This window comes from Pagrus pagrus, assembly GCF_965226575.1.
Source record: "Pagrus pagrus genome assembly, chromosome: 17".
In the NCBI taxonomy this organism is placed as follows: Eukaryota; Metazoa; Chordata; class Actinopteri; order Spariformes; family Sparidae; genus Pagrus; species Pagrus pagrus.
This window is the reverse complement of record NC_140201.1, coordinates 13986361-13998970: the sequence shown is the minus strand read 5'-3', so window position 1 is coordinate 13998970 and position 12610 is coordinate 13986361. Positions and strand designations below refer to the sequence as shown.

General features: G+C 41.4%; 1 protein-coding gene across 3 annotated transcripts in view; it reads right to left on the bottom strand.

Moving 5' to 3' along the window:
• Window positions 1-11411, bottom strand: part of spire1a (spire-type actin nucleation factor 1a) — a 29550-nt gene extending 18139 nt beyond the window's left edge. For all 3 annotated transcript variants that reach the window (XM_084379726.1, XM_084379727.1, XM_084379728.1), the window contains exons 1-2: window positions 10885-11411; window positions 6313-6344 (exon numbers count right to left, since the gene is read on the bottom strand). In XM_084379726.1, the coding sequence (XP_084235852.1) occupies window positions 6313-6344; window positions 10885-11230 (378 nt within the window). In that variant the 5' untranslated portion in view covers window positions 11231-11411. The remainder of the gene's footprint in view (window positions 1-6312; window positions 6345-10884) is intronic.
• Between the last annotated feature and the right edge of the window lie 1199 nt (window positions 11412-12610).

The following is a 12610-nucleotide window of genomic DNA, read 5'->3' as shown; positions in this document are numbered from 1 at the left end:
AAAAACAGGAAAGAGAAAAATTACACATCACTATCTCATTTAAAGACTCATGACTCAGGAATGAGAAAAAGCAGAGGAGCAGGAATGAGGAAGGAAGGAAACAAGTATGCAGATAAACAGTTGGGAAAGATGTCCAGAAAATCCACCGCTGGGTTCCAGGCACGGGGGTGTTTGGTAGCAAACGGCTAATTGAAACCAGGTTCCACCCAGGATAGGAGGAAACCTGCTGAGGGGGATGAAACACGCATATGTTCCCAACCACAGGTAGCACCGGAAAACGCCTACATTTGAAAAATGCTTCTTAGGAAATGCAGTGGGATGAGTCATCTGTGTGTCAAAGACAAAAAATAGTATCACTGAGAATAAATTTAGAGCTCAGCATTACCAAGACAGGCTTACTGTTTACTAAATACACAAATACAACATTCAACTTCTACAAATAATCCATTCAGAATAGGCTCCATCCTCCCTCACAAGCATCTTTTCTCACGCTTCATAAACAAATAGGGATACTAAGCTCTTGCATGACATCACTGCCGGGGTAAGAAGTGCTTCAGGCTTATGTTTTCCAACAATAACTGGTTTTATACAATGAGGACCAGTGTCAGAGGCATCATCCTGAGAATCAATGACGAAGACGAAGTGAATTTTTTACTCATGAATAACCTTTGTCTCCTGCAGGAATGCTGTGTTTCATATCAAATCCTGAACATCTTCGACAGAGTTGGTTACCAATGGTACAATAGGTCGTACATTATTAGTGAGACACTTAAAAAACTGGAGACATTTATAAAAAGACATTTTTAAAAAAGAACATGGAAAAAAACCCTCGTCAAGTGGACCTGTTTACTCCAAACATGACCTTGTTTGAGCTTTGTGCCCACTCAACAAAATTAAGAGTAGTTTTTCCACTTAACCAGTTAATATGGGCCGAGCTGTACACTTAGCAAACACTGGCCTTTTGACAACCAAAAAAAAAAAAAATGAAGAGGGACACATAATTAAAAACATCTGCTTGGTCTGCTTTTGGGCCAAACAGCTCAGACGGGCACACTGGCAAGTTTAGTCACTCATGAGTCCCTGGTGATGCTAAAACTCATGTAGCCTTTGGCCCCAAGGCTGCGCTTTCTTGCCTGGAACTTGCTTGGAAAAGTGATTCATTCTCATTGTGACCACCAATGGTTAGATGAAGGTTAAATAAAGTTAAAATAGTACCTTTTCCTTCCTTTCTTAAGCACTTGGAACTGCTGCAATTTTCCATCACTGAGCCCTTTCATTGAAGGAAAGGTCAGTTATGCTTTTAAAAAACAAGACTAGGCTGAGAAATTGACATATACAGCACATATTTTTAGTTATATGAGCTGTACAAGAGGAGCAACCATGATGGGGAAAGCATCAGTGAGTCAACCAGTACGCAGATGGGCGAAGAATGAGTGGATTGTGTTAAAGAGCACTATGAACACTCACACAAACACGTGAGAAAGGAGAAAGTCAGGCTTATGTGCTGTGGAGTCTTGTCAATTCATATCAGTTGTCTATCAATATGCCAATATGTAATATAGCTGAAGCACTCTGACATCCTGATCCTTTTCTTGATTTGTTTTTTAAATATATTACAAGTGTACAGCTATTCACTTGAAAGGCAAAAGTCTCTATGATCTGTGGCCTGACATCATTTCTGGCTGGCAGTTAACACGATCGCACTCTTGCAGCCCAAGACATCACTGCGGCCATCTGAGTTCACAAAGTGGTCCACTAAGCTGGATTGGCAGGAGTAGAGCAAAGCCATCACAACACAGTTACATAACCACAGCTAAAAAATCTAGAGGTCTTCCACTGTAGGAGCGGCTGCTCAGCCTCCTCCGGTCTGCAGCATCACTAGCGTGGTTCATAGAGGGACAGAACACCATGCTGCTGGTCAAAAACTGTCGAGTTTGCATTTATCTATGAAGTCAACTGGAAAATTGCTGAGGGCTGAGGAAACATCCCTCTGGATCAAACAGCCATCATGGAAATTATGTGTAAACATCTCAAGCCATCATGGTGATAGACATAAGAGAGAAAATTATTTTTTCTTCAGATAAAACTCTGCTGCTTTCTAAACACTTAGAACATATACAGAACATATGATACTGTGAAGAATCCGTTTATCAAGCATAAATAGTCTTAGAAACACAAGGCTGCAGTTATCGTACGTGTTGAAAACAAACCTACAGAGTTTAGTTTATTTCACTACAGTCAATATTCATCAGCTGCTAAATGCTCTTCCTGCTGAGTTTGATTTAAAATGTCACAATCCCCACAGTGACCCTAAACACCACACAAATCTGACTGGCAGCTCGACAGAGAGGATAAAACTCTCCAAACAAACTAGATTTATGTTTTTCCAAAAACCACACAAGACTTTCTAGCAGGTAGTAGAAAATATCTGTTACAAAAGATCCGATAACTTCATACAATCGACAGTCTGAAGAGGAAACTCTATTAATCTCTGAGGCCTGAATGGACCAGAATAAAAAAGAGAAATAGATTTCCTCTGTGGTGGATATAAATATGGAGTAACCTGACTCAAAAAGCTCCGACTACTCAATTAATTACATTCCTGTGGCTTTGTGCTTGCTGTGAATATCCCTATATAGGCAGAAATGGAACCTCGGGGGCTGTAATATGAGCCGCACGGGTGCTTTTTAGTGAAGCTGTCAATGTCACAAAAATCAATTGATTGATAAGGATAAAAGCAGGATGTAACAATGAGGTCACTGGTAAATTTCTGGCATACAGGGATCAAACTGGGCGCCAGTCTCTCACTCCAGGGGACTGTCTGAACTGAAAAGCCACAGACGACTGACCCAAAAACATCTATGCTTGTTTGTTACCTAACACACATCAAATTGAGACACATTCATAAGAATCTTTACTAAATTTCTACAGCAAGTCTACAGACATCTCTTCCATTTAAAATCTGTAGTCTGACGTCAGAAATGACAAGAGTAAGAAACAGTCTTTGCAGAGACAGATCTTATTGCCTGCAGTGACTGGTGTACACCATGCACAGAGGCCTCACACGCAGACACATGCAGCCCCTGTTCAAGCAGCTGCAGCGCGGAGGCCCGTACTGTACACCGTTTATATGCAAAAACATGCACTAGTTCACTGAATCTGAGCCAAACAGCCAAATACATGTAACCTCTTACCATCTGGAGAAGAGGATGAGTGAAAATCTGCCACAGTAATTTAAACAAGAAAAAGTGTGAGTGAACGTGGCATGAAGGGTCCATATTATTAAGAGAATGTGAACTTAACACACTAACTTCCATTTGCTGACTACCTTACTGACGACTACAATCCAGTCCATTAGGATCCATTTTATAGCCAAGGCTTTACCTCATGCGTGACGCTGGCAAACTAACTGCCTTGGCCAAAAGTTGACCTATAGGGACCTGAGCAGATCTGGCAAAGTGGAGAAGCTGTAATAGGATACTTCAACTAATCTCACCTTAATCTTCAAGTGAGGACAAAGTGGGTTAAGCTTCTCTTGCAGGTGCATGTCACAGAAATTATTTTCCTCAAAGAAATGTTTACTACCAACCCATGAAGATAACAAGAGATCACCACCAAGAAAAAGCTCTGACTGTATGTAAAGTCTGAATCTAAAGCAGCAAATCAGTTTGATGTTATTGATGATTATCCTATAACACGTCTTCTGTGGTAGAAGTGAGGGAAAGTGGGTCAACTAAACAGAAGCTAATGATTAGCTCCGAAAGACTTAAGTGTGTAGAAGCAGAGATGAGTATGGGAGAGTGGTTCTGGCTTATTGGCTTGTTGGTTCACTCACTAAGACAAGGAACTGAGGCTTTAAGTTAAATGCTAACATGTTACAATGCTGACATGCTTATGTTTAGCAGGTATAATGTTCACAATCTTAGTTTAGCATGTTAGCGTGCCAACATTTAATAATAAGCACTTAACACAGATACAGCTGCAGCTGATGCAAATGTCTTTAGTTTTGCATGTATTTTGGTCATAAATGACTTTAATAAAGGTCGATGGAAATGTTATCTAAAAATAAAGCTGAAGTGGACCTGAACTACTTCATGACTCCTCATGTTGGCACTTAGGATAAAGTTAATGAAAGTTAACCCACTTGCAGTGAGGAAGAAGAAACTCACTGGGACTGAGAAATGGTGGACATTGCTATATATATATATATATATATATATATATATATATATATATATATATATATATATATATATATATATATATATATATATATTCCTGCTTTTTGCCTTTTCAGGGGTATTTTTTCTTCTTCAATAACACAGACATTGGGATGTATCACAGATGACTGTCTTGTAGTGTATCAAGTATCACAAAATTGCTGTATTATAATACAATCATTATCCTGGCCATTGCAACGTGATTTACAATGTGATTCCCTCGTCTACTCCATCCAGCAGTTGTTAAGAAATACCAGTGTGGGAAATAACCATTGTGCAAGATGTCATGTAATACCAAACAAACAACAAACACGCCCTGTTTATTCTTACAACTGTGGTGTAGGCAAAAGCCTGGGCTTACATTTAGGCTGAGCAGCTCACAGTTCAACCATGAGACTTCATCCATGTTCTGACTGTCAGCTGAGGCGGAGGAATTCTATTTCACACTAAGCCATGCAAAAACACACACATACTGTGCATGCCTGTGATCACATGAACAACAAGACAAACATGAAGAACGATCGCACTGCTCTGAGTTGACAGAGGACTCTCTGTGTAATTAGTCTGTGTACACAGTGAAGCTTTGAGGGAGGCTTCTCCTCCCGTTATTATACAATATACCTAGCTTGGCCGAATACAAACTGACCACATGCCCTCTTCACGTGGTTTTGTGATGAGTGTATAACAGTTTAAAAAGTAATGCATTTATGAACAAAAAGAGAAGAAGAACAAAGACGTGTTCTCTTTTAAGCGCACTCCTGCATTAGCGTGCAGCACACACAATAGCTGCAGAATGAAGTAAAGCGCGCCATTCACACCGGGCTCACTCCCACTCACTCACGTTTAGTGCATCACATGTCAGGGCTCAATCACTGGAACAATCAGGTGAAACGGTGTCATGAAAGAAAAATATTTTTAATAGATATGGCTTCATGCAGGTTCTTTGACCATGTTCCGTTATTATTATTTTGTGTGCACGCCTACACATATGGACAATCTAAGAAAGCACATCTTGTTTTCATCTATATCTGATGAGCAGGGCCATGTTCACGTGTTGGCTGCACGGATGTGACAGATCAAGCAGATTTCTACCAGGTTCTGCAGCAAAAATAGTCCTTGCACATAAGAAAAAACACGACTTAACATTTGCTACTTTTAATCTAAATGTTTTGTATTAGCTCAATATAGAGGAAATCATTTTCTCATGACCAAAGCCTACAATAATGCATCAGCGTGGCAACACCAGCATACTTGTGGTGTAGTAACTCACAAACAGTGTCGGCTGTGGGCAAGCTGTGAAAACAGATTCTGAAATAGTTTCGTCTGTGTTGACATGACAAGTAAAAAAAAAAATGCATGGGATATTCTCGAAACTACTGCTCTGAGTGTATCATATCACTCCCTGAAAGCCTCCCTGCCAGCTGGAGACACGTAACCATGGTAACCCCTGCCAACAGTTCATTAATTTAAGAAATACATTCAAGATGCGATATGTAAGAATTTTAGTTACGAGCATTCAAAATTTAACAAAAAATATTAATAAAATGTGAATTACAGTGCAAAGATATATACTAAAGTAAGCATGCTAACCAGCTAGTCCCGACCTGTCCCAGTCTAAAGCTCTCCCAGTTTTCCAAACTCCCAGTCTGGACTGCTAGCTGCACGGCTAACTGAGCTAACTAGCTAATGGCAGCTACAGTTAGCAGCAGTAAGCTGTTACTTTAGCAATATTGTGCCCCTATTTGTTTTGATTTCAACAGGTGGTCAAAACTTACATATTGCACCTTCAAGTCTAGCAAAGTAAAACTTTATACGATGTACACTTATTGAAGTGTTATCGATGTTACGCCAGAGCTGCCTTGGTCACTGTCAACCACCACCTGTTAATTTATTGCTTTCATCACTAATGCATTGTACTGTGGGATGTTTATGCTAGTGTAGGGTCCAGTGCTTGCATACTGTAATATTTCCCTGGAAAGAGTATGCATTTGATTACTTGCTTGATACACATTTAAAAACCTCACACACCTGTTTTGGTATACTAAAAGCCTGTTGGAATTGGAGTGACGAAAGACTGCAATGTAAAACTCACCTCTAATGACGTGGGGGCTGATCCATATTTATCTGTAATGACAGAACACAGGAAGAAAGAGAGTTATTATTAGTCAATGTACTTATTAATCGTGCAAGTGCTTATCTGTAACAGACAATCAGCAAAGCAAACACACCCGCTGAATTATTTACGTGCGTGCACAGTGCAGTTATGCACGACATCTTGAAAATGAACAGACAGAGAAAACACACACCTCACACAGCGTTACAGAACATAAAATATTAAACTTATATCACTAGGAGTGAGAACGGAGAGGAGACTAACTGTGGTGGTGGCAGCTGTAAAGCATCATTACCCGACAGTTCTGAACATGACTATAAAACTGGTGAGTGAATAAATGATAATGTTTTCTCTGCAGTAACTGCCTGAGGCAATTGAGCTGTCAAAACCAACCACCCGGAGCTGGTTATAGCAATAAGACGTTTGATGCCCTCTATTTATTTCCATGAAGCTTCCTCTCAAAATGCAAATCTTTCTAATTCACTGAAAACTTTTGCTTAACAATACAACAAATCACAGAAACCTAAATGGAATGGAAAACCTGAACTTTCTCTTTCAAAAGATAAAGCAAGCAAGAGAACACTGACAATCTTATCTCTTGTTCTAATAATGGCTCTCCGACACACCTGTACTTCTAGATTTTCCTGTACGAGCTCAAAAAAGGACACAGAGTTGGTCTCTTTCCCACCCCTGAATAATTTCCATTCCCCAATAGAACAATATTACATCTTTTACATACAGCGTTCACTTTAACCTTTGACAAATCACTTGCAAAATAGTAATTGGAACACAAGGTGCCGATGACGTCAGGGGTGAAAGTACAAACACAGCGACAGGTCTGCAGACTTTAACACCAGTCAGGAGTGTGATATTAGGTCACTGCACATAAATGAGACACTTTGGTCAAGTACGTCATCTCTCTTACAAGCCAGCGTCTTTTCAGTTTTAATTTCTTCAATTGAGGAAATAAACTTCGGATTAAATCGGACTTCTCTGGCTTCTGTAGCTGCATTTGATGACATTTTCTCTATACAGAAAATACTTGTTTCATAGCATGGCAACAATTCTGGGCAGGTCACTATGAATTACAGCTAAGACGGGAGGAAAAAATAAACAGTCACCCACCAACACTCGTCTGAGGAACACTGGGTCCTCTGTTTGTCCCAGCCGATCAGAGAGGGCTTGGCCGGGGCCCTTGTCTCTCCCAGGGAAAGTAAGCCACAGAGGGCATATATAGAGTAGGGTGCAGAGTGACCGGGAGTATCCTAGACTAGTCACAGAAATATTAACCTCTCTGCTGCAAAACGGGTTTCATAGAAAGTAGGAAGGTTTTCCTCCCAGATTACATGTTTAAATATTTAAAATTGCTCTTACTGACCTACAATCTAGTAAATAAAAACAGGAGAGAATGTTACATCCTCATTTCAACCTATTCAGTCACAAAATGAACCAGATTAAATGTGTGAATAACATTCCAGTTAAAATACTGCATGCAGCAAATTTCTCTATACTGTAGGTATGAATCATTGAAAATCTTGGGGTAAACAAGTGTCTCATCTTGATGCGGCATTAAGGCTTGGCCCTGCTCAAGGCTACGCAGAGTGGGAGTGAATATATTCTCCTCCATGCTCCATGTGAATTGATCTGACGGCAGCAGGAGCAGCAGCGAGCATCTATTCAGTCTAAAATAACACTTGACTTGGATTCGGTGCTGCTCATTAGCCTGATTCTGTTTGCTATGCATCACAAAAATACACTCTTTCCTTGCTGTTTCCTTGCTAGCCGCAGCAGCAGTGTAGGAGTCCAGACAGCATCTTGACACTAGAAGAGTGATTCCGTGTTGGCCGAATCAAGCCTTTTCCTTGTCACGGACTCATGTGCAGGCCATACGCAGGTTGCGTAAGCATTGATTTTCTGCTGGGGGAGTAGACTCTTGAACTAGCCGCTGAGCTACCCAAAGCTTAATAAGTCTCACGTCTCTCTCATCGCCAGACCTAATGAGAATCAGGACAGCTGTCCAAAAATACCTCAGCCACCAGCCAGAGGAGCAGCAGAGGACTCTCCCAATAATCTCCAAACTCATCTGCAGTCAGACTTTTTAAGTCTGTGCATCTAATCATCACGTTTGTTCTATTTCAGGAAGTGCCAAGATTCTCAGCAGCGCTGGCTGAATGTGTTTATACTGAGCGTGTAATTTCCACACAAACCGCAAACACTACTGGTTGGTTAAATATGCTTAGATGAAGGAGAGCTGCTTGGACTGAGGGGTCAGCTCAAGAGAGGGAGATATGGGGGGAGGGTATAAACAGAGGGGGGAATAAGATGAAAGGTAGCTAATAAGTTCCCAGGAGAGAGAGGACATAGCCTCGGTGCCCGAGGCTTTAGGTGAGTGCTGACAGCCACACCTCCTCCTCCCACACCCATCTTTATCTCTCACATATTAATGGAATGCAGTTAAAGGGAATAAGTCTTTGAGACACGTTGTACATCTTTCTAAACACCTGAACAGGCGTACTGTAACAAGCTTTGCTAGAGGCACGTTTGAATTGATAATGTGCTTTAAAAATGCATTCTAAGGTCACAGCTGTAGTTCTCTTTACGCAGAGCCATGTTGGTTTCCAGTGCTTACGTCTAATCAGGAACTATTTAACACCATAGTTACCTGCTGGCCCTTGAGACCCAGATGTAATGGTAGTTTTTCCTAGTAGGTGATTGCTTTAACTTTCATTCCAAGTGTAAATTTATGCAAATATACTGACATCATTTGGTCTGGAGTTATATGATACAGTCCATTAAAGGAATATTATGTAAGATTTGTCTGTTGCGGTTTGTAAACACACCATTCAAGTTGATTGTGAAGACAGATTGGTTTGGCAAGCCACCAAACCAAAGCGTCTTCACCTGGGAACCTGACTCAACATCACCTATCTTTCTCCAAAATCGTTGACGCCCAGAACAAAGCAAAAGCATAATAAAATAAGACAATATAGGCGCCAGTGGCTCAGTTGGTAGCGCACGTACCCCACATATAGAGGCTGTGTCCTCGCTGCAGCGGCCCAGGGTTCGAGTCCGACCCGTGGCCCTCTGCTGCATGTCATCCCCCCTCTCTCTCATCCCCTTCCCTGTCATATCTCATTATGTCATTGATTCTGAATTATGAGACAGTCACAATCATACTTTTTCGCAGTATCGAAACACCAGTATTAGCTGTAGTTTTTTCAGAGTCCTCTCTGACAGCATGTTGACAAGTCTGACGGCCTTGTTATCATTATCTTTAATTAGAAATCTAAAAGTTAATCACCTCAATGTTGTGTCAAATTTTCGATATTTTTCAAGGTACCGTATCAAAGTTAGAAATGACAGTATTGTGACCGGACTAATACCTTTAACTGCCTATCCCTCTCCATCAGTCTAGACAGGTAACTTATTGTCAGGTAGATTCGGGCTGAAACTGATGATTATATTCATTAACTGTTGGACCTTTAAAATGTGAGAATATAGTGGATAACCCCAAGGTAATGTCTTCATATTGCTTGACTGATGCAAAAAGCAGTCCTAAAACAAAAAAAGGGACTCAACTTACCATCATAGAAGACTATTAAAACTACAAATGTTCACATTTGAGGAGACAGTACCAGTTAAATTTTGGCATTTTTGCTGAAAAAATTGTAAAAATTTTTGCTTTTATCATTATCAAAGATTCATTTTCTGTCAATCTACTAATCAATTACTCCATTAATCAGCTCTGAGTCCAGGTGGAGGACAAACCTGCAGGGAAGCTTCCACCTTACTATTTTCTTTACCAGACATTTAAATGTGTTTCAGTTGTGTTAAAACCTCCCTCAGGTGCATGCGTCCACACAAAGCACCTGCTCCCCTCACACACAGTCACATTAGTTTCTGCCAGTGCCTTTACCTAAATGTCACAACACACATAATGAGGCTGTTAGCAGCAATATGACTCATCTGTGTCTGGCTTTTTGCCCATTATTCACTGTAGCCCCGATGCTAGCTGGTTGTATAGGTTTTTCTCTGGACTGGACCCAAGGTGCTCTGCAGTTTGAATGCATCACATGGTTCATTGTTTACTGTAGCTAACTGACCGCTGCAGGGACCTAGTTTCAAAACGTAAGGAAAGCAGCCATTCTGAAACAACCCTGCTAACACACCCGTCTGAATGAAGCTATAACGTGAACCGTGTTTGTCATGCAAATGTAAGATTCTTTTGTACGAGCAAACCCCTGTCTGTTAATAATTCATAACACAGCTTCTTTGGTCTTTCATCCCCAGCAGCTATGCGGTGATGATGTATTATTAACAACCGCATCGGACGTCTGTAAACAAATTCACCACATGGCTGGAAGCAGACAGCCACAACAACATGGCCTCTTTATGAGGATGCTCCACTGGCCTGTGAGGGATGTGGAGGAAAATGCTTCATTCCTGAGGAGAAAGCAGTCTTTGTCGCTTAGCTGCGCAGTGACTCAAACCAGACAAAATGTCTGAGTAAATCCAGACACCTAGCTTGTTAGCTGGTGTCGGTTCGTTTACCTGGGCTGCCTTCAAAGTGCAGTTTGACAGTCCCGTCTCTCCAGATCATCACATCCCCGGGTCCCTCAATCCTTCTCGGATAGCCGACAGCCGAAGCCCCGGCAGACTTGGAGCTTTTCCTCCGATGTTTCTGCGCTAAAGTCCGACAACACTGATAACACACCGCCCATGCCTGCTCCTCGTTTATCGGCTGGCCGTACAGTTTCAGGATTTCCTCCAAGGAGACATCCGCGGCTCCGTCGCCGCAGTCCATGTTCACGTCCCCGGCGTTCAAATCGGCGGCGAAATTCCGGAGAATGGTCGGCGAAGTCAACATCCCGTCGTCAGTCCCCGGTCGTTTGGCCATCCTCACCTCATCATAACCACATTACGTAGAGAGAAAAAAAACGAAAGGGAAGTGTCAGATAATATGTGAGAGTCACTCAGAGACACAGACACAGACGCTAACCTCCCAATAACTGTTTAATCTGTTGAGGACGAAGAGCAGCAACGGTTGAGTGAGCGACGACGGCTGCCTGACACACCGCTCCGCGTGGTCCAAGTGTCCGCCGGTTAACTGCGCCGTGGATGGCGCTGTTGTATCGAGATGCGTTTCCTCTAGTCCCGCCCCCTTCCGAAATGGCCCGAAGGGCGAAGGAAGCGCGCGTTCACAAGAAGCTCGCCCCCGAGCTGTTGTGCTCGTACTACAGAGGCACTGTGGAGAGAGCTGAGGTTCAAAACTGACTTGTTAGCGAGTTTTATCTGAAGATGTTGTATTGTAGAAGTGAAATCCAAATTTGATGACTGTCTAGTTATATTTTTAAACTGGGACAACAGCACATATGTTTGTGTTTTTATGTCTTTATTAACACAACCAACTACTGTTATTTATATCAATAAAAAATATCATATTTGTGAGACTTTTCATTTTGAATATGATGGACTTTTGGAAGAATGCTGGTTCATTTATAGGCTAAATATAAATCGCTATTTTATCATATTTGTCTTGAATCCAGCTCCATTATAGCAGGTAAAGCACATCCTGACAGCTGTTGCTGTCAGATACTGTTCCCCCTCTGTTCAATATGAAAGGAGGCTCACACATCTTTCAAATTCATACTGCTGACTTCTTTCCCCACAACAGACAAGTCCTGTGATTTTCAGGCTGATATCTTTAAATTTGACCATTTACAACAGGAGGAACGCATCCTGACAGCTTGGAGTATTACTGTCAGATACTGTTTCTCTCTGTTCAATATGAAAGGAGGCTCACACATCTTTCAAATTCATACTGCTGACTTCTGTCCCCACAACAGACAAGTCCTGTGATTTTCAGGCTGATATCTTTAAATTTGACCATTTACAACAGGAGGAACGCATCCTGACAGCTATTGCTGTCAGATACTGTTTCTCTCTGTTCAATATGAAAGGAGGCTCACACATCTTTCAAATTCATACTGCTGACTTCTTTCCCCACAGCAGACAAGTCCTGTGATTTTCAGGCTGATATCTTTAAATTTGACCATTTACAACAGGAGGAACGCATCCTGACAGCTATTGCTGTCAGATACTGTTTCTCTCTGTTCAATATGAAAGGAGGCTCACACATCTTTCAAATTCATACTGCTGACTTCTTTCCCCACAACAGACAAGTCCTGTGATTTTCAGACTGATATCTTCAAATTTGACCATTTACAACAGGGGGAACGCATCCTGACAAATATGATAAAATAGCGATTTATATTTA